Below are 20,857 nucleotides of genomic sequence, written 5' to 3'. Positions count from 1 at the left end.
ACAAAGGAGCTGGTTGTGGATTACAGGAGAAATGGAGACAGGCTAGTCCCTATTGACATCAATGGATCTGGGATTGAGAGGGTAAACAGCTTTAAATTTCTTGGCATAAATATCACTGAAGATCTCACATGGTCTATACATGCCAGATGTGTGGTGAAAAAGGCACAACAACACCTCTTTCACCTCAGACGGTTGAGGATGTTTGGTATGGGCCCCCAACTCCTAAGAACTTTCTACAGGGGCACAATTGAGAGCATCTTGAGGGGCTGCATCACTGCCTGGTATGGGAACTATACCTCCCTTAATTGCAGGACTCTGCAGAGAGTGGTGCAGACAGCCCAGCACATCTGTAGTTGTGAACTTCCCAGTATACATGATATTTATAAAGATAGGTGTGTGAAAAGGGCCTATAGGATCAATAGGGACCCAAGTCACCCCATCCACAATCTATTCCAGCTGCTACTATCCAGGAAATGGTACCGCAGCATAAAAGCCAGGGCCAACAGGCTCCAGGACAGCTTCTTCCACCGGGCCATCAGACTGATTAATTCACACTGAATTGAGTGTATTTCTATGTTACATTGACTGTTCTATTTATTATAAATTACTATGATTGCATATTGTACATTTAAACAGAGACATAACGTAAAAAAAATTTCTCATGTATGTGAAGGATGTAAGTAAGAAATAAAGTCAATTAAATTCAAGGATGCTTAGTATTATTTTATTTGCACAGTTTGTCTTCTTTTATACATCGATTGTTTGTAAGTCTTTGCCTGTTTATGTATACTTTTCCATAAAATTCTATTGTATTTTGTTTTCCCAAATGAATCTCAAGGTTACATACACATAGTGGCCACTTTATTAGGTACACCTGTGCACCTGCTCATCAATGCAAATATCTAATCACTCAATTATGTGACAGCAACTCATTGCACAAAAGCATGTAGACATGGTCAAGGGGTTCAGTTATTGTTCAGAACAAACATCAGGGAAGAAATGTGACCTAAGTGACTTTGACCATGGGATGGTTTGAATATCTCAGAAACTGCTGATATCCTGGGATTTTCACACGTGATAGTGTCAGGAGTTGATAGAAAATGGAGTGAAAAACGAAGAAAACATCCAGTGAGCAACAGTTCTGTGGGCAAAAATGCCTTGTTAATGAGAGAGGTCAAGAGGAGAATGGGCAGACTGGGTCAAGCTGACAGGAAGGCGACAGTAACTCAAATAACAATGTGTTACAACAGCGGTGTGCAGAAGAGCATCTCTGAACACACAATACATTGAACCTTTAAGTGGATGGGTTACAGCAGCAGAAAACAACAAACATAGACAGTGGCCACTTTATTAGGTACAGAAAGGAAATTCCACTTAATGTTGTAACAGTTCCTTCACAAGTTCTGCGATGCATTTTTTACAGTTACTTGTCAGAGTGACAGTCAACGATGCAGTGCTACACCTATTCTCTGAGTTTTCTTTTGAATATGATCTGGAACATGCTGTGCATGCCTTGCAATTTGCCACCATTTCTATCTTACCTGCAGTTAATTACACTCTTCCTGGGCCGTGGAATTGCTGTGAACACCTACAGAATAAATACAATAGCCTCGTATATGATTACTCATGTAACCATTTAAAATCCTTCTACCACTCCTGATGCATTCAGTTACCTCATTGCACTTCGCAGTGTGCATTCGGAAGCAATTTCAATGAACTTGCACTACACAAGATGCTGAGGCAGCTGCTCATACTAATAAGGAATATTTGTACTTCAATAGCGGTTGTAGAATGGAAGAAAAAAATAGCTATGGCTTCTGTGTCTGCTAGAAAATATCAATGTCTTGGCTGCATTTCTCCCTTCCAGTAGAGAGCTGCTGATATATCCCGTCGAGATTTGAATAAAGGTTTGGGGAAAGTATCAGAGTCTAGCTAGTGCCTCTAGAAATAATCTGCCTATAATTCGTAATTATTTAATGATACAGCACAGAGTAGGCCCTTCTGTCCCTTCAAGACACACTTCCCCAGCAATCCTGACAAGCCTAATTAACTCTAACCAATTCACGGGACAATTTACAATGACTAATTATCCTACCCAGTACGTCTTTGGGCTGTGGGAGGAAACTGGAGGACCTGGAGAAAACCCACACATTCCATGGGGAGGACAGACAGTGACTCCTTACAGAACGTTGCTGGGACTGAACTTCGAACTCAGGAACACCCTGAGCTGTAACACATCGTGCTAACCACTTAAGGAGAGAGAATAAAACAAAAGGTTACTAATTTATTCACAGGTGTTCAAACAGCCACAGGACCGTGGTTTCTGTATTGAACGGTGGTTCTCTTGAAATGATTCAGTTTTGCAACGTGTATTTCAGCACCTGAGCCATCGCTAGGAAATGGCCACATACATCATAAACATGTTATGAGACACTTTTAACAGTGCTGGATATTTTTGCCAGAGTACTTAATATTTAATACAAAGCTAATGTGGACACATTTCATTATATCTTGAAAGACTCACTGAATTGATTTGACACAAACTACGTATTTCACTCTATGTTTCAGTGTACATGTGACAAATAAATGTCAAATAGATGTGACTAATCTTTAATCTCTTCTGGTTTGTTTTCAAAAAAAGTAATTTAACTATAATGTATTATTTTGAATTTTTCTATATAGATTGTAATGTCACATGTTCCATTTATAAAAAGGTTTAATGTAAACTTATTATCAAAGTACGTATGTACTCAGTGGGCACTTTATTAGGTACCTCCTGTGGCTTCTCAGTGTACGTTTATGCTCTTCAGTGGCTGGAGCTCATCTGCTTAAAGGTTCGACATACTGTGATTTCTCAGATGCTCTTCTGCACATCACTGCTGTTTACTTGAGTTAATTTTGGCCTTCCTGTCAGCTTGAACCAGTCTGGCCATTCTTCTCTGATGTCTCTCATTAACAAGGTTTTTTCACCCATAGAACTGCTGCTCACTGGATTTTGTTTTTTTTTTGTTTTTTTAAAATTTTTCACACCCTGCTCTGAAAGCAATCCCAGGGGATTTCTTCCCCATTCTGATGTTTGGTCTGAACAACAACTGAACCTCTTGACCATATCTGCAAGCTTTTATGCATTGAGTTGCTGCCACATGATTGGCTGATTAGATATTTGCCTCAACAAGCAGGTGTATAATTGTACCTAATAAAGTGGCTACTGAGTGTATAGTGCACAGATACAGAATTTGTCTTTGCTTTATTTGTCATTGAAGGCATTTATTATTTTGTATGATTCTTTAGGGTCTATTTTCCTATCTGTCTGCAAATATTCTTAAAGAGCACAGCCTAACTTTCTACATTGCTGCAAACCACCTCTTATTCTGCTTAATGAAAGATAATTTATTAATCTATTTTTTAATTTTAATTATTAGAGGGAAGCATAATTATGTTCTAGCTTTGTGCTGGCTTGTATATTCCTTTAGGGTACAATTTTGTTTTAATACTGTAATAATATGATTGTCTGCAGTGATACTCCATTGTGACAGACATTGACAGTCAAGCATACTCAATATTCTTCTGTAGTTCTTGTGTCAGATTATAAACTCCAGTCCCTCCTATTCCCTGCAGATGTTTAAAAAAATAAAACATTTGACTCGCATGAAATGTTAACTTTATCAACGTTTATTAATTTCACACTTTGCCTAGGCCAAATGCTCAGACAATACTGTCATAGCTTCTACAGCCTGCAGCCATTTGGCAGTACTGTAAGTCACCCTCAGAGGTTTTTTTCTTAGCAGAATATGTACTGTACAAGTGGAGAGTGAAAGAATTGACTCATAAACTAAAAGAAAAAAAAAATCACCTTTCAAGACGTTGCCAGTATATTTCAAGATGTTTCCCCTAGTGGGAGATTTTGGATCAGAGGGCACAACCTCAGAATAGGAGATTATCCCTTTGGAACAGAGATGAGGAGGAATTTCTTTAGCCAGAGGGTGGCAAAATTTGAGGAATTCATTGCCACAGAGAGCTGTGGAGGCCAAGTCATTTCTCTCCAGTGCCTTGATATGCCTGTAATACGGAGTTCAGGCCTCAGCAGGGATAACTGCTACTTGTATATTTAACCAGACCTATTACCTGCTTATATCAACAGCATTAACTAATTAGTTCCATTTCTTACTGCAGCCAACACCACATTCAACCTAGATGAAGGACCAAAACTGGCTAGGAGTATTGTTACAAATCAGGAGGCCGAGTGGTACTAGCACCATAGCAGGGGCATACTTAGTCCCCTAACTGTTCTTGTGCATTGGCATCTTCATCATCTTTGCAACCAGTAGGTGCAGTGATACCTTTAGCTTTTGGGACAGAATTCTGGAGCAGACGAGTACAGGAAGATAAAATAATACTCTCTCTAATATCCACAAGTCACAGTGAGGATAGAAATATGAAGATGATACAGTTTAACATATTGCTAAGGAGTTGGTATAGGAAGGAGGTTTCAGATTTTTGGATCATTGGGAAGGTAAGACCTGTACAGAATAGACAGTTCACACCTAAACTTGGCGGGTGCAACTAATATTCTAGTAGGAAGGTTTGCTGGTACCACGGGAGGTTTAAACGAGAGTTGTAGGGGGATAGGAATGAGAGTGTCAGAAAAGATAGTGGAGTGATTGTAGAAACAGATGTTGTTAAGATCTTAGACAATGTCAGGAATCAGGAGTTTGAGCACGATGGGAAAAATGTTCTAAGTTCAAAGTAAATTTTATTATCAAAGTACATATATCTCATCATATACAACCGTGAGATTAATTTTCCTGTGGGAATATTCAACAAGTCTATAGAATAGTAACTATAACAGGATCACTGAAAGATCAATTGGAGTGCAAGAGACAAAAACTATGCAAATGCAAGTAGAAATAACCATATAACAGTTACAGCACAGAAACAGGCCATCTTGGCCCTTCCAGTCCGTGCCAAACACTTACTGTCACCTAGTCCCACTGGCCCACACTCAGCCCATAACCCTCCATTCCTTTCCTGTCCATGTACCTATCCAATTTTACTTTAAATGACAATATAGAACTTGCCTCTACCACTTCTACTGGAAGCTCGTTCCACACAGCTACCACTATCTGAGTAAAGAAATCCCCCTTGTGTTACCCCTAAACTTTTGTCCCCTAACTCTCAACTCATGTCCTCTTGTTTGAATCTCCCCTACTCTCAATGGAAAAAGCCTATCCACTTCAACTCTATCTATCCCTCTCATAATTTTAAATACCTCTATCAAGTCCCCCCTCAACCTTCCACACTCCAAAGAATAAAGACCTAACTTGTTCAACCTTTCTTTGTAACTTAGGTGCTGAAACCCAGATAACATTCTAGTAAATCTTCTCTGCACTCTCTCTATTTTGTTGACATCTTTCCTATAATTCGGTGACCAGAACTGTACACAATACTCCAAATTTGGCCTTACCAATGCCTTGTACAATTTTAACATTACATCCCAACTCTTATATTCAATGCTGATTTATAAAGGCCAGCATACCAAAAGCTTTCTTCACCACTCTATCCACATGAGATTCCACCTTCAGGGAACTATGCACCATTATTCCAAGATCATTCTGTTCTACTGCATTCTTCAATGCCTTACCATTTACCATGTATGTCCTATTTTGATTATTCCTACCAAAATGTAGCACCTCACACTTATCAGCATTAAATTCCATCTGCCATCGTCCAGCCCACTCTTCTAACTGGCCTAAATTTCTCTGCAAGCTTTGAAAATCTACTTCATTATCCACAACACCACCTATCTTAGTATCACCTCGTATCAGGAACATAAAGATTCTGTACCCTCAAAATTTCTCCTTTAAATGACCTCCATTTCTCTATTACATCCTTCCCATAAAACAAATTGTCCCAATCCACTCCTTCTAAATCCTTTTGCATCTCCTTAAAGTTAGCCTTTCTCCAATCAAAAATCTCAACCCTGGGTCCAGTCCTATCCTTCTCCATAATTATATTGAAACTAATGGCATTGTGATCACTGGATCCGAAGTGCCCCCCAACACATACCTCCATCACCTGTCCTATCTCATTCCCTAACAGAAGATCCAACACTGCCCCTTCTCTAGTTGGTACCTCTATGTATTGCTGCAAAAAACTATGCTGCACACATTTTACAAACTCCAAACCATCCAGCCCTTTTACAGTATGGGCTTCCGAGTCTATGTGTGGAAAATTAAAATCTCCGACAATCACAACCTTATGCTTACTACAAATATCTGCTATCTCCTTACAAATTTGCTCCTCCAATTCTCGCTCCCCATTAGGTGGTCTATAATACACCCCTATAAGTGTTACTACACCTTTCCCATTCCTCAATTTCACCCAAATAGTCTCCCTAGATGAGCCCTCTAATCTATCCTGCCCGAGCACCGCTGTAATATTTTCTCTGACAAGCAATTTGAACACCTCCCCCTCTTGCCCCTCCGATTCTATCGTGCAATACTGGCTAATGATGGCACTGTCTCTCTTAGACAACATAAAGTCTAGTGCTAGTCGATAACCCCAAAGATGAAGGGAGGATGAAGCAACTGTGCTGACAAGGGAAGTTAAAGACTACATAAAAGTTGAAGAGTCGGCATATAATAATGAAAAAAATAGTGGGAAGTTTGAGATTGAGAAGCTTTTAGAAACTGACAGAAGGCAACTAACAAAGCCATAAGGAGGTAAAAGATGAAATGTGAAGGTAAGCTAGACATTAATGTAAAACCAAATGTTTTTACAGATCTATAAAGAGTGAAAGAGAGGCGAGAGTGGATATAGAACCACTGGAGAGGTAGTAATGGTGGATAAAGATATGGCAGATTAATTTAAGAAGTATTTTGCATCAGTTTTCACTGTGGAAGACACTAACAGTATGCCAGGAATTCGAGAGTGTCAGGGGGCAGAAGTAAGTGTAGTTGCTATTGCTAAGGAGAAGGTGCTTGGGAAGCTGAAAGATCTGAGTCACCTAGACCATAGATTGTGCAGGCATTAGTAATGATCTTTCAAGAATCACTAGGCTCTGGAATGATTCTGAAGCTCTGGAAAATTGCAAATATCACTCCACCCTTTAAGAAAACACAGGGAGGAAGAAGAGACCAATCGGTTTATAAGATCAATTAGCCTGACTTCAGTGGTTGGGAAGATGTTGGAGTCCATTATTAAGGATGAGGTTTTGGGGTACTTGGAGACACGTGATAAAGTAGGCAAAAGTCATCATGTTTTCCTTAAAGGAAATCTTGCCTGACAAATCTGTTGGAATTCTTTAAGGAAACAGCAGGCAGAATAAACAAAGGAGAGTCAGTGGACCTAGACCTTAGATGTACGGAGTTCCAGACAGGTTTTCTCACTGCTGAGTCCATTGGCTTGTTAGCAAGGAGCGTGAGCTAAAGATAAGGAACTATGTTGTTCAATTTAGGAATATTGTGTCAACCAGTCAGGATGGTGGAATTGGGAGAAGGTTCAAGAGAATGCTGGGCGAAGAGGTTTTTGTGACAGACACTGGTGTGGGTCAAGGTCTTTTTGGTGGGAGCTGAGAAGATGGGAGAGAAGATGGCTGAGGATGCCATCCCTGTTGCACAAGGTGCTTTGTGCAGATGAATGGCTTCCAGGAGGAAGGACTGATACTTCCACGGGGTAGCCTGTTAGTTCAAGATGGATTTCGAGCAACATTCAGAAGGTGGTGTGTGCTTTCACACAGACCATGGGTCCACCTCATGAGTTAAAGACAACTTCAAGATAAGCTCCTACTTACGTGCATATTTGGATTGTGTTAATTGTAATGAGCCATTTAGATTTTTTTCTTTTTCCTACTAACTGTTCGATAAAGCTGAAATTTGTAAATATACTTTCTTTATAATTGTATGTGGTGTACAACCTGTTACTTCTTTCTGACGGGTAATTGCAAGTGAGCAGCATTTACACAGTATTCCCTCAGATTGGGGTGCAGGTGTCAAAGCATCCTGGCTCTCAAGTCTGGTGGGACCCAAGTCATATCAACCCTAGATGTACAGAATTTGAGACAGGTGGTTTTCCCACTGCTGAGTCCATTGACTTGTTAGTGAGGGGCTAACCAGCCATGTTTCTAGAAACGCCCAGTAAAAAAGGGTTTCGCTTGGATTGTCAGAAGGCATTTGACAAGGTGCCACACATGGGATTGCTTAACAAGGTAAGAGCCCATGGTATTACAAAACAGATACTAGCGTGCATAGAAGATCAGCTGATCAGCAGAATTCACAGATTCTGGGAGTAAAGGGGGCCTATTCTGGTTGGCTGCTGGTGACTAGTTGTGTTCCACAGGGGTCAGTGTGGATCACTTCTTTGCACAGTTTATGTCAATGACTTGTATGAAGGAATTGATTGATGACCTTGTGTCCAAGTTACAAGATGATACAAAGATACTATGGAGGCTAATACTCATGATGGAGCACAACTTTCTGCAGCTTATTTTGATCTTGTACAGTGCTCCCATCCCCCTTACACCACACCAGACGGTGATGCAGCCATTTAGCATGTCCTTTATGTTATTCTCTACCACAAAATAATTATTTAACATAGTAATTATTCAGCACCTGCCTCATTTGCATTCATATCAACATTATTATTTAAGTTGACTAATGTTGCTCTTGACTAACAATTTTACCTGATAAATCTACAAAAGCTGTTATATTGATTTTTGTATCATATCCCACTTCCCCATCATTAATGCAAACACATGGATGTTGCCCAGACTTGAGAACGGGAGTTCTAGGAAAAGGCTGAACAGGTTAGGACTTGATTACTTGAAGCATAGGAGAATGAGGGGAGATTTGATAGAGGTATACAACATATTGAGGGGTATAGATCAGGTAAATGCAGGCACACTTTTTCCACCAAGGTTGGGTGAAACTAGAACTAGAAGTTAAGGGTGAAAGGTGAAATGTTTAAGGGGAGCATGAGGTGAAATTTCTTCACTCAGAGGGTTGTGAAAGTGTGGTTTGAGCGACCACAGAAATGATGATTTCAACATTTAAGAGAAATTTGCGTAGGTATATAGATGGGAGGGGTATGGAGGGCTATGGTTCAGGTGGAGATTGTTGGGACTAGGCAGAATAACAGTTTGGCATGGATTAGATGGGCTGAAGGATCTGTTTCTGTGCTGTAGTGTTCTATGATGATCCTACTGCTTCATCAAGTGTACAGACTCTATGAATGCAGATTCTTCCCCGCCACTCTAGAAACTTTACTCTACTGCCAATGCTGCAGACACTCCCCCCATGTACTATCACTGCAGTCACTGTCTTCCATTTAATGGTATTGTAGATAGATTTCCCCTCCTCTGCTCTTAATGCATCCTCCACCAACTCCCCTGATCCTATTCAGTCTATTCTTGTTTCAGTTTTGCAACTTCTCTTGTTCCACCATTGCATACCATCTCTCTGCAGTCAATTCTGGCATCCTCCCTTTCACCACTGTTGAGGCAAACTCTCTCCTTATGCTAATCTAGATGATCCACTCCTTGATAATTAATCCAAATAATTATTGAAATCCTCAGATAATACTTTTTTCCCACCAATTTCATTAGATTTCTGAAGTCCCTGCTTGTGTGTGGCACTTATTTTTGCCTCAATACATGAAGCTGAGTAGAATCTCTCTGTATTGCAATAGAAGTTGATCAGAAACTGAGCTGGGTCAGCCACTTAAGCACTATGACTACTGAACCAGGTCAGAGGCTGGATACCCTGTGCCGACTGTTGGTACCCCATCCTATTTCCACCATCCACAGAGCCCCACTGAGGAAGGTAATGGAATACTCTCCATTTGCCTGAATAAATGCAGCTCGAATAACAATGAAGTGGTTTGGCCTCAATTAGGAAAAATGCAACCAGTCTTAATAATAACACATTCACAAAATAATGCATTTGCATTGCCCACCGTCAACTCATTGTGGCTGTACTATGTACTGTATAACAGCACTCCCAAAATGTATGAATTTTACTGTCATCCAAGGTCTTTAGGGGCATGAAAGCATCATCACTTGTATATTTCCCTACAGTCACACGACATACTAACATGGAAATACATTGTTAGCCCTTCCTTATCACTGGTCTATGTTCTGGAACTCCAATCTCAACAGCACCGTGGAGTACATTCACCAGAACTGTAGCAGTTATTAAAACATTAATTTCCCTTCTCAAAGGCAATTAGAGACAGTCAATAATCAAGACCAAAAGATATCGGAGCAGAATTAGACCACGCTGGTTTTCCAGCAATACTTACATTAATTAAAAATATTATCTTTTCAAATCATTCTGTCCCATTTGTTTTGACAATACAAAGTTCAAATCAGCCATCAATTATCTCCAGTATGGATCAGGCAGGCTATGCATGAACAGGATATAGCAGGGACATTTTCAATAGCTTTTAAAGTTAGCTATAAGCAGACCAGGCAGGTATATGGGTAAATTGCATCAAACTAACAGAAAGTTAACTCACAGTAACATGACACCCACACACCAACAAATAGGAAATATTCTAGGATTAGGAGAGGACACAGTCTTAATTCTTAATCATATTCTGACAAAAACAATACATTCATTTTAATATCATATTTGCATTATAATAGCTATAAAGAAATGCCTTCAAATCTGCAATGTTATAACAATACAGATTTGTTTATTCTAATATTCAACATAAACAGAAAGTGAATCAGCAATGTATTTATAATGGTATAGCTTCAGACAGTCAATCACATATAACTTACAGATAAGTCTTAAATGATAATATTGATATAGTGAATGTGCTCATTTTATAATGTAAACTTACATGAAAATATTTAATAATTAAGTATACAGTATTCACATTACAGTCAGCAATAGATGACATCAATCATATAAAGACAGATAAGATATGGTGTGGACAGAATGATTTTCTCCTTTTATATGTACGCATTTATCATCTTAGTTAAGAGTATAAAATGTAGTCTTTGATATGGGACATGAACCAGTTTTTTTTTTGGGGGGGAATGTCCCACACCATAGGATGGAATGAACTTCTCTGGAAGTTATACTGTTAATATAATTAAACAAACATTGGATTGTAGTGCAAGGGGGAAGTCAGGTAGTTATTTTCTTACATAAGTAAAGACTTACAATTTTATATAACTCAGCAACATCAGTGAGAAAGGGATTTATAATCTCACAATACAGCCTGAGAATGAAATAAAACAACAATAGCTCAGGTAGTTGTCACTGACTAGGAATACAAACTTTGCTTGCTTTATCCTGCTTTTACATATCAGATCATCTGCAACCACAATCTTCACTAAGCCAGCAGATATTATCTATTGACCACTTACATTATTATTTACATGTACACTTCATTAACATAATTTAGTGAGCAATTTGCCTCAATTTTACTACTTCCAGTCTTCAGAATAGTTTTACTCACAATGACTATATATCAACTAGAGAATATAAGAAATCCTTTGAACCAGTGCACCCCAAAACACTCCCCATCCTGCAAACCCAACATTATTCCATCTCCATTTTGCTACGGAGAAAAATCACTCTACTATATAATATAGTTGATTGAAATTGATTCTATTGTAAAACTGGCAAGTACTGCATTACAATAGAATTTTTATCTGAATATGTGCATTGAGAAATCTGTATTTCTTTTCGAAAATGAGGTTTGGGCCTAGGTTGCTCTATACCTCTTGAATATTGCTGCAATATTTTGTTGTTAACACATTCTTTTTTTGCAGCGTATGCTTAATATAATAACTCTCCAATGTCTCACCATTACAAGCAGTGATTCTGGTAAATTGTAATGGTACTCATAATATCTAGATTAAAGGAAATTAACTGTAAAGAAGCACATTGCTGATATAAAGCAATTCTGTTCTACAAATGCACATATTATATCAATTCACGTGTATAACTTCACATGAAAAAACAGAATGTGCTTTACCTTTGCTGTACACAACACAGTTGTTGGTGTTGTCATCTGTTCCCCGCCAAGTCACATCCATCAGCCACTTGGGACCAGCATGCACCACTATAGGGACAGCAGTTTTTGTCTTCTGTACAAAGGGAGATAATAAACAGATGCTGTTTGTTTTCTGTGATTAAGAACTTGATGAATAATACTATTTTTCACAGAACCATAACCCCTAAAACATCTGCTGAAAAAATATAATCCCATGCTGAGTTTTAACAGAGGACAGAGAAAGGCATTTAGATTGACAGAATAATTACTAAATCAGAAGTCTCCAAATGGTAATGGATCAGATTAATAAACCTCCAATGGTTTGGATTTAAATCAAATGCTGCAAAGCCTTCTTTGTGAACATCACAGATGTAGGGGTGAAGATTCATAAATATGTGTTTATTTTGTTAAAAAGCCATTGTGTGGAACTACAAAGATCCAATATTCTACTGATACTCAAAGAATTGTGCATTTAAGATTTGGTACTTTAGGCTATGGCTTGTGCCCAATTGTAAAGTACACTTTGCCTCTGAACTCTCAACACTATGGATGGTAAACTCTGGTAGGAGAAGAGAAGAATCACAGAGTGAGGGCAAGGGGGAGAGGTAAATTAGGAAGGAGATTATCAGAGGGAAGATTAGGGTATTGGACTGAGAAGATCATTATGGGAGGGATTGGTTGTACGTGAAGGCATGTAAGAGAAAAGAAACAGTGGAAAAAGATGATTGAGTTGTTTTCAGAGGCGAGGACAGGAAATGTGTGGGGAAAGGGGATTTGAGTTCGGAGAGTAGACAGTGCATTGGGGAAATGATCAGGAGGAAAACATTGATAAAGTTGTTTGAAAATCAGTAGGCAAAGAAGGAAGAGGTCAAATAAGCTGCAGTGGACTTCAGTAAAGAGTAAGGTTCAATAGCAAGAAGGTGGGAACAATCACTGTAAATATTAAAGAAAACAGGAACCTGTTTTCAGAAAATGAGAGAAGCTTCTCCATTGTGATTTCTTGGCTATGGCCCCACAGTGGATGATCTCCAAACTCCAGGATAGTAATCTCAGGATAGCTACCAGTGCCACGTGCAGGCGGGTTTAGAAATACTAAGATAGCGCAGATCAATACGTGGCTGAAGACATGGTGCAGGAGGGAGGGCTTCAGATTTACAGATAATTGGGCAGTTTTCCAGGGAAGGTAGGACCTGTTCTGGCGGGACGGTTTACATCTGAACTTCAGGGGGACAAATATTCTTGCAGGTTGGTTTGCTAGAGACGCTCCAGTGGATTTAAACTAGATGTGGGGGGGGGGGGGGGAGGGGAATCAGAGTGTAGGAACAGATGTATGGGAGACGGAAGAAAAAGAAGATAGTAAAGTTGTTTGCACCGTTAGAGATAAACAGAGAGTAAGAGGTGGAGAATTTCTTAAATGCATTTATTTTAATGCTAGGAGCATTGTAAGAAAGGTGGACGAGCTTAGAGCATAGATTGATATCTGGAAATATGATGTTGTAGCTATGAGTGAAACATGGTTGCACGAAGGGTGTGATTGGCAACTAAATATTCCTGGATTTTGTTGCTTCAGGTGTGATAGAATCGGAGGGACAAGAGGGGGAGGTGTTGCATTGCTTGCTGGAGAAAATATTACAGTGGTACTCTGGCAAGATAGATTAGAGGGCTTGTCTAGGGAGACTATTTGGGTGGAATTGAGGAATGGGAAAGGTGTAGCAACACTTACAGGGGGGTATTATAGACCACCTAATGGGGAGCGAGAATTGGAGGAGCAAATTTGTAAGGAGATAGCAGATATTTGTAGTAAACACAGGGTTGTGATTGTGGGAGATTTTAATTTTCCACACATAGACTGGGAAGCCCATACTGTAAAAGGGCTGGATGGTTTGGAGTTTGTAAAATGTGTGCAGGATAGTTTTTTGCAGCAATACATAGAGGTACCAACCAGAGAGGGGGCAGTTCTGGATCTCCTGTTAGGGAATGAGATAGGTCAGGTGACGGAGGTATGTGTTGGGGAGCTCTTCTGTTCCAGTGATCACAATGCCATATAGTTTCAATATAATTATGGAGAAGGATAGGGCTGGATAGGGCTGGACCCAGGGTTGAGATTTTCGATGGGAGAAAGGCTAACTTTGAGGAGGTGTGAAAGGATTTAGAAGGAGTGGATTGGGACAATTTGTTTTATGGGAAGGATGTAATAGAGAAATTTCTTTTCTTTGGTATTCACTAAGGAGAAGGATATTGAATTGTGTAAGGTAAGGGAAACAAGTAGAGAAGTTATGGAAACTATGATGATTAAAGAGGAGGAAGTACTGGAGCTTTTAAGGAATATAAAAGTAGATAAATCTCTGGGTCCTGACAGGATATTCCCTAGGACCTTGAAGGAAGGTAGTGTAGAAATAGCAGGGGTTCTGACAGAAATATTTCAAATGTCATTAGAAACAGGGATGGTGCCAGTGGATTGGCGTATTGCTCATGTTGTTCCGTGACTAGAAGGGCTGAGATGGCCTGTTTCCGTGCTGTAATTGTTATATGTTTATATGGTTATATGGTTCTCCCCATGACTGCATGGGTTTCTTTTGTGTTTCCTCCCACATTCCAAAGACATATGGGTTAGTAGGTTAATTGGTCATCTGGGTGTAATAGAGCATCATGAGCTCATTAGGCGAGAAGGGCCAGTTACTGAGCTGTATCTCTAAATCATTTTTAAAAAATCATTTTGTCAGAAGAATGAGATTCTCTTGAATTCTCCTGGACTCTCTCTCATGCAGGTATGTTGTGTGAATAAAGACTTTTGTATTTCCTGTGTAGTTCAGTTTTATTCACAACACACATCCTTTTATATAACCATATAACAATTACAGCACGGAAACAGGCCAGCTCGGCTCTTCTAGTTCGTGCCGAACGCTTATTCTCAACTAGTCCCACTGACCCACACTCAGCCCATAACCCTCCATTCCTTTCCTGTCCATATACCTATCCAATATTACTTTAAATGACAATACTGAACCTGCCTCTACCACTTCTACTGGAAGCTCGTTCCACACAGCTACCACTCTCTGAGTAAAGAAATTCCCCCTCATGTTACCCTTAAACTTTTGCCCCCTAACTCTCAACTCATGTCCTCTTGTTTGAATCTCCCCTACTCTCAATGGAAAAAGCCTATCCACGTCAACTCTATCTATCCCCCTCATAATTTTAAATACCTCCATCAAGTCCCCCCTCAACCTTCTACGCCCTAACGTGTTCAATCTTTCCCTGTAACTTAGGTGCTGAAACCCAGGTAACATTCTAGTAAATCTCTTCTGTACTCTCTCTATTTTGTTGACATCTTTCCTATAATTCAGTGACCAGAACTGGACACAATATTCCAAATTCGGCCTTACCAATGCCTTGTACAATTATAACATTACATCCCAACTCCTATTACTCAATACTCTGATTTATAAAGGCCAACATACCAAAAGCTTTCTTCACCACCCTATCCACATGAGATTCCACCTTCAGGGAACTATGCACCATTATTCCTAGATCACTCTGTTCTACTGCATTCTTCAATGCCCTACCATTTACCATGTATGTCCTATTTGGATTATTCCTACCAAAATATAGCACCTCACACTTATCAGCATTAAACTCCATCTGCCATTATTCAGCCCACTCTTCTAACTGGCCTAAACCTCTCTGCAATCTTTGAAAACCTACTTCATTATCCACAACGCCATCTACCTTAGTATCATCTGCATACTTACTAATCCAATTTACCACCCCATCATCCAGATCGTTAATGTATATGACAAACAACATTGGACCCAGTACAGATCCCGGAGGCACACCACTAGTCACCGGACTCCAACCTGACAAACAGTTATCCACCACTACTCTCTGGCATCTCCCATCCAGCCACTGTTGAATCCATTTTACTACTTCAATATTAATACCTAACGATTGAACCTTCCTAACTAACCTCCCGTGCAGAACCTTGTCAAAAGCCTTACTGAAGTCCATATAGACAACATCCACTGCTTTACCTTCGTCAACTTTCCTTGTAACCTCTTCAAAAAATTCAGTAAGATTTGTCAAACATGACCTTCCACGCACAAATCCATGTTGACTGTTCCTAATCAGACACTGTCTATCCAGATAATTATATATACCATCTCTAAGAATACTTTCCATTAATTTACCCACCACTGACATCAAACTGACAGGCCTATAATTGCTAGGTTTACTCTTAGGATCCTTTTTAAACAATGGAACCACATGAGCAATACACCAATGCTCCGAAACCATCCCCGTTTCTAATGACATTTGAAATATTTCTGTCAGAGTCCCTGCTATTTCTACACTAACCTCCCTCAAGGTCCTAGGGAAAATCCTGTCAGGACCTGGAGATTTATCCACTTTTATATTCCTTAAAAGCACCAGTACTTCCTCCTCTTTAATCATCATAGTTTCCATAACTTCCCTACTTGTTTCCCTTACCTTACACAATTCAATATCCTTCTCCTTAGTGAATACCAAAGAAAAGGAATTGTTCAAAATCTCCCCCATCTCTTTTGGCTCCACATAAAGCTGCCCACTCTGATTCTCTGAGGGACCAATTTTATCTCTCACTATCCTTTTACTATTAATATAACTGTAGAAACCCTCTGGATTTATTTTCACCTTACTTGCCAAAGCAACCTCATATCTTCTTTTAGCTTTTCTAATTTCTTTCTTACGATTCTTCTTACATTCTTCATATTCTTCGAGCACCTCATTTACTCCATGCTGCCTATATTTATTGTAGATATCTCTCTTTTTCCTAACCAAGTTTCCAATATCCCTTGAAAACCATGGCTCTCTCTAACTTTTAACCTTTCCTTTCAACCTAACAGGAACATAAAGATACTGTACCCTCAAAATTTCACCTTTAAATGACTGCCATTTTTCTATTACATCCTTCCCATAAAACAAATTGTCCCAATCCACTCCTTCTAAATCCTTTCGCATCTCCTCAAAGTTGGCCTTTCTCCAATCAAAAATTTCAACTCTGGGTCCAGTCCTATCCTTCTCCATAATTACATTGAAACTAATGGCATTGTGATCACTGGACCCGAAGTGCTCCCCAACATATACCTCCGTTACCTGGCCTATTTCATTCCCTAACAAAAGATCCAACACTGCCCCTTCTCTAGTTGTTACCTCTATGTATTGCTCCAAAAAACTATATTTTAGTGCTACCATAATAGTTAAATATTGTCAAATGTTGTTCAAACACTAATGATTGCAGATAAACCGACTTGAATGAAGTTATAATGTTCATGACTTCTACTTTCACAAGTGTTTCTTTGGCCATGACCAATAGTCCAGATTGTACTCCTGGTACAAGGGTCAAGGACGTCTCAGAGCAAAACATCGTACATTCTGAAAGGGGAGAGTGAGCAGTCAGAGATCATGGTTAACACGAGGAAATCTGCAGATGCTGGAAATTCAAGCAACACACACAAAATGCTGGTAGAATGCAGCAGGCCAGGCAGCATCTATAGGGAGACGTGCTGTCGACGTTTTGGGCCGAGACCCTTCATCAGGACTAACTGAAAGGAAAGATAGTAAGAGATTTGAAAGTAGGAGGGGAAGGGGAAAATGCAAAATGATAGGAGAAGACCAGAGGGGGTGGGGTGAAGCTGAGAGCCAGAAAGGTGATTGGCAAAAGGGATACAGAGCTAGAGAAGGGAAAGGATCATGGGACAGGAGGCTTAGTGAGAAAGAAAGGGGGAGGGGAGCACCAGAGGGAGATGGAGAACAGGTAGAGTGATGGGCAGAGAGAGAAATAAAAAGACAAAGAAAAGAAAAAAGACAGAAAAAGAGAGAGAAAAGAAAAAAAAGGGTCAAGATGAAGCCACACTCAGGTTGGAGGAACAACACCTTATATACCAGATGGGTAGCCTCCAACCTGATGGCATAAACATTGACTTCTCTAACTTCCGTTAATGCCCCTCCTCCCCTTCTTACCCCATCCCTGATATATTTAGGTCTTTTTTGTTTTTTTCCCCCTTCCTTTTTTTTCTTTCTCTCTCTGCCCATCACTCTGTCTGTTCTCCATCTCCCTCTGGTGCTCCCCCCTCCCGCTTTCTTTCTCCCTAGGCCTCCCGTTCCATGATCCTTTGTTGTCTCCATTACTACCTTTCCAATTTCGTTTACCAACAGTCCAATATCCATGATAACTTCCCTTTTACAGCTTATCTATTTAAAGAAACTTTTGGTATCCTCTTTAATATTATTGGCTAGTTTTTTAACCACACATTGAACTCCACTTCTTCTTATTTCTTGCCTTTCTGGCACATGGCATGGTGAGTAATCCAGAGATTGTAATCCTGGAGGTCCCTTTTTAAAAACTTTTCTATCTAGCTCTTTAAATTTTCTTTGCAGGACTTCTCTTGCTGCTTGTGTCATTGGTGCCAATATATTAGCCATGATCTCTGCAACACACACAAAATGCTGGTGGAACACAGCAGGCCAGGCAGCATCTATAGGGAGAGGAGCTGTCGACAACATGGATGGACTGAATAAGTATTTTGCATCAGTCTTTACTGTGGAAGACACAAGCAATATGGTGAAAGTTCCAGGTGTCAGGGGCATGAAGTGTGTGTAGTTACTATAACTAGAGAGAAGTTTCTTGGGAAACTGAAAGGTATGAAGGTAGATAAGTCACCTGGAATGAATCGTGTACATCCCAGAGTCTTGACAGAGGAGGCTGAAAAGGTTGTGGAGGCATTAGTAATGATCTTTCAAGAATCACTAGATTCTGGAATGCTTCCAGAAGACTGGAAAATCACAAATGTCACTTCATTCTTTAAGAATGGAGATAGGCAGAAGAAAGGAAACTATAGGCCAGTTAGTCTGACCTCAATGGTTGGGAAGTTGTTGGAGTTGTTTATTAAGGATGAGGTCTCAGGTACTTGGAGGCACATGATAAAAAAGACTGTAGTCAACATGGTTTCCTCAAGGGAAAATTTTGCCTGACAAATCTGTTGGAATTCTTTGAAGAAATAACAAGCAGGGTAGATAAAGGAGAGTCAGTTGATGTTGTGTACTGGGATTTTCAGAAGGCCTTTGAAAAGGTGCCACGCATGAGGCTGCTTAACAAGTTGCAAGTCCATGGTATTACAGTAACGATTTTAACATAGAAAAAAGAGTAGATTGGGAGCAACCAGTATTCAGTACGTCCACATGCTTCATGTGGGAATGGTTTAAAGACCAGCTATTCAGTGTACAGGACCTGTACGTTCCTGTAAAGAAGAAAGACAAGGATCCCAGGGTTCTGGATGACAAGCAATGTTGAAAGTAACTCAATAGTAATCAGGAGGGATAAAGAGGACATGAAATGTCTTTGGCAAGTGGGGTTATGGAAGATCCTGGGGAAAGCTAGGAAGAGGATAGGACAACTCATGGACAAAGGTAGGAATTTATTACTGCAGCCTCAAGAAGGGAGCAAGGTACTAAATGATTGCTTTAATTATACAATATCCTGAAACAACTGGACCTCACCAACTGTTACCAGTTATAATGCTACCCATGAAGAAAATTGCAATCACCTCATTCCCGATGTGGTTACAGTAAACAACCTGACATTTTGAATTCCTGCCTTGCAATTCTTCATACCTTGTACTCTCTGGTTCCTTTTCAACCTGCTGAAATCTCAGTAACTAAATGCTGGAATAAAAGTTAGATTCTTCATAGACAGCTAAGATGAATACTACTGGCAGAGATACCAGACAACCAGGTGAAAATTAATACTTGTATCTTCTGCAACAAGCTTTGCTGATCCCTGCATTGGTAATTTCCATTTTGTTATGTCAGGGATTAAATGCTTTATCAGTTAAAATGTATTCATCTCAACATCTGTTCCTGTTCTGTCATGCAAGTAAGTCAACAGTGAATTTAGAGTTTGGCATTGTCAAAATTGCAGTCTTAAACATGAATGCCAAAGTGCCCAAAGAACAACTCAATCTAAAGAAATAATACTTCCTCTCATAGACCAATCACTTACAGAATTTCACAATATATGCAAGCAGTTTTGTAAGAAGGAGTAACTTAATTTGTTCACCACATTCCCTAGTGAAGAGGAAAAGCTACCAGTAGCATCATAAAGTATTGGTCAGGACTCCTTTAGTTGCTAATACTGTAAACAGATGAACATGGAAGACTGCTCTTCATTAGTAAAATTGCAAGATATTGAGAGAATTCCCAGCATGTGTGCAACCCGATCTTTCCTTTATGGAGAGGTATTAGTGTTTGCAAGGGTTACAAAGCAACATGAGCTGAAGAAATTTTGTAAATTTTCTGGATACTTTAAATCATTATCAACATGGCTAGCTTGAAAATAATCAGTTCCAAGATGAAGGCAGAAAGTCAACACATTACCCTAGAACAATCGGTTATGAGTAGAGTCCTTAAAAAAATGGAAATGGAGGTTTTGCAGATCAGAATTAAATCATCTTCCAAATATCTATCTTGCTGGGAAAGAACAGATATTGGAAATGTAAGGCTAGCAGTTCATCATGCAGATTTAATTTAAATCTAATTCACAGGGTATGGATGTCCTTAATAAAGCTAGTATTTATTGTCCATCTCTAAATGCCCGTGGGAAGGTTGCGACAAGGCATCGGTGACCTGCTGTAGTGAAGATCTTCTCTCAGTGCTATTGAATAGGGAGTAGTGGTATTCAGTCCCAGTGATTCTAAAGGGCCAGCGATGGATTTCCAAATCATGTTGATGCATGACTTGGAGGGGAACATGATGTTCCCATGTAATTGGTGCTCCTATCCTTCTAGCCACTGCCTAGAGAAGGTAATGGCAAACCACTTCT

The 20,857-nt window shown here is 39.6% G+C and overlaps 1 protein-coding gene across 4 annotated transcripts in view; it reads right to left on the bottom strand.

Moving 5' to 3' along the window:
• zfpm2a (zinc finger protein, FOG family member 2a) overlaps positions 1-20,857 on the bottom strand; it is an 876,706-nt gene that overhangs the window by 281,716 nt on the left and 574,133 nt on the right. For all 4 annotated transcript variants that reach the window (XM_073052686.1, XM_073052668.1, XM_073052660.1 and 1 more), the window contains one exon: positions 11,989-12,100. In XM_073052686.1, the coding sequence (XP_072908787.1) occupies positions 11,989-12,100 (112 nt within the window). The remainder of the gene's footprint in view (positions 1-11,988; positions 12,101-20,857) is intronic.

Source organism: Hemitrygon akajei, chromosome 1, assembly GCF_048418815.1.
Source record: "Hemitrygon akajei chromosome 1, sHemAka1.3, whole genome shotgun sequence".
NCBI classification, from domain to species: Eukaryota; Metazoa; Chordata; class Chondrichthyes; order Myliobatiformes; family Dasyatidae; genus Hemitrygon; species Hemitrygon akajei.
The sequence above is the reverse complement of the archived record's forward strand: the minus strand, read 5'-3'. Positions and strand labels throughout refer to the sequence as shown.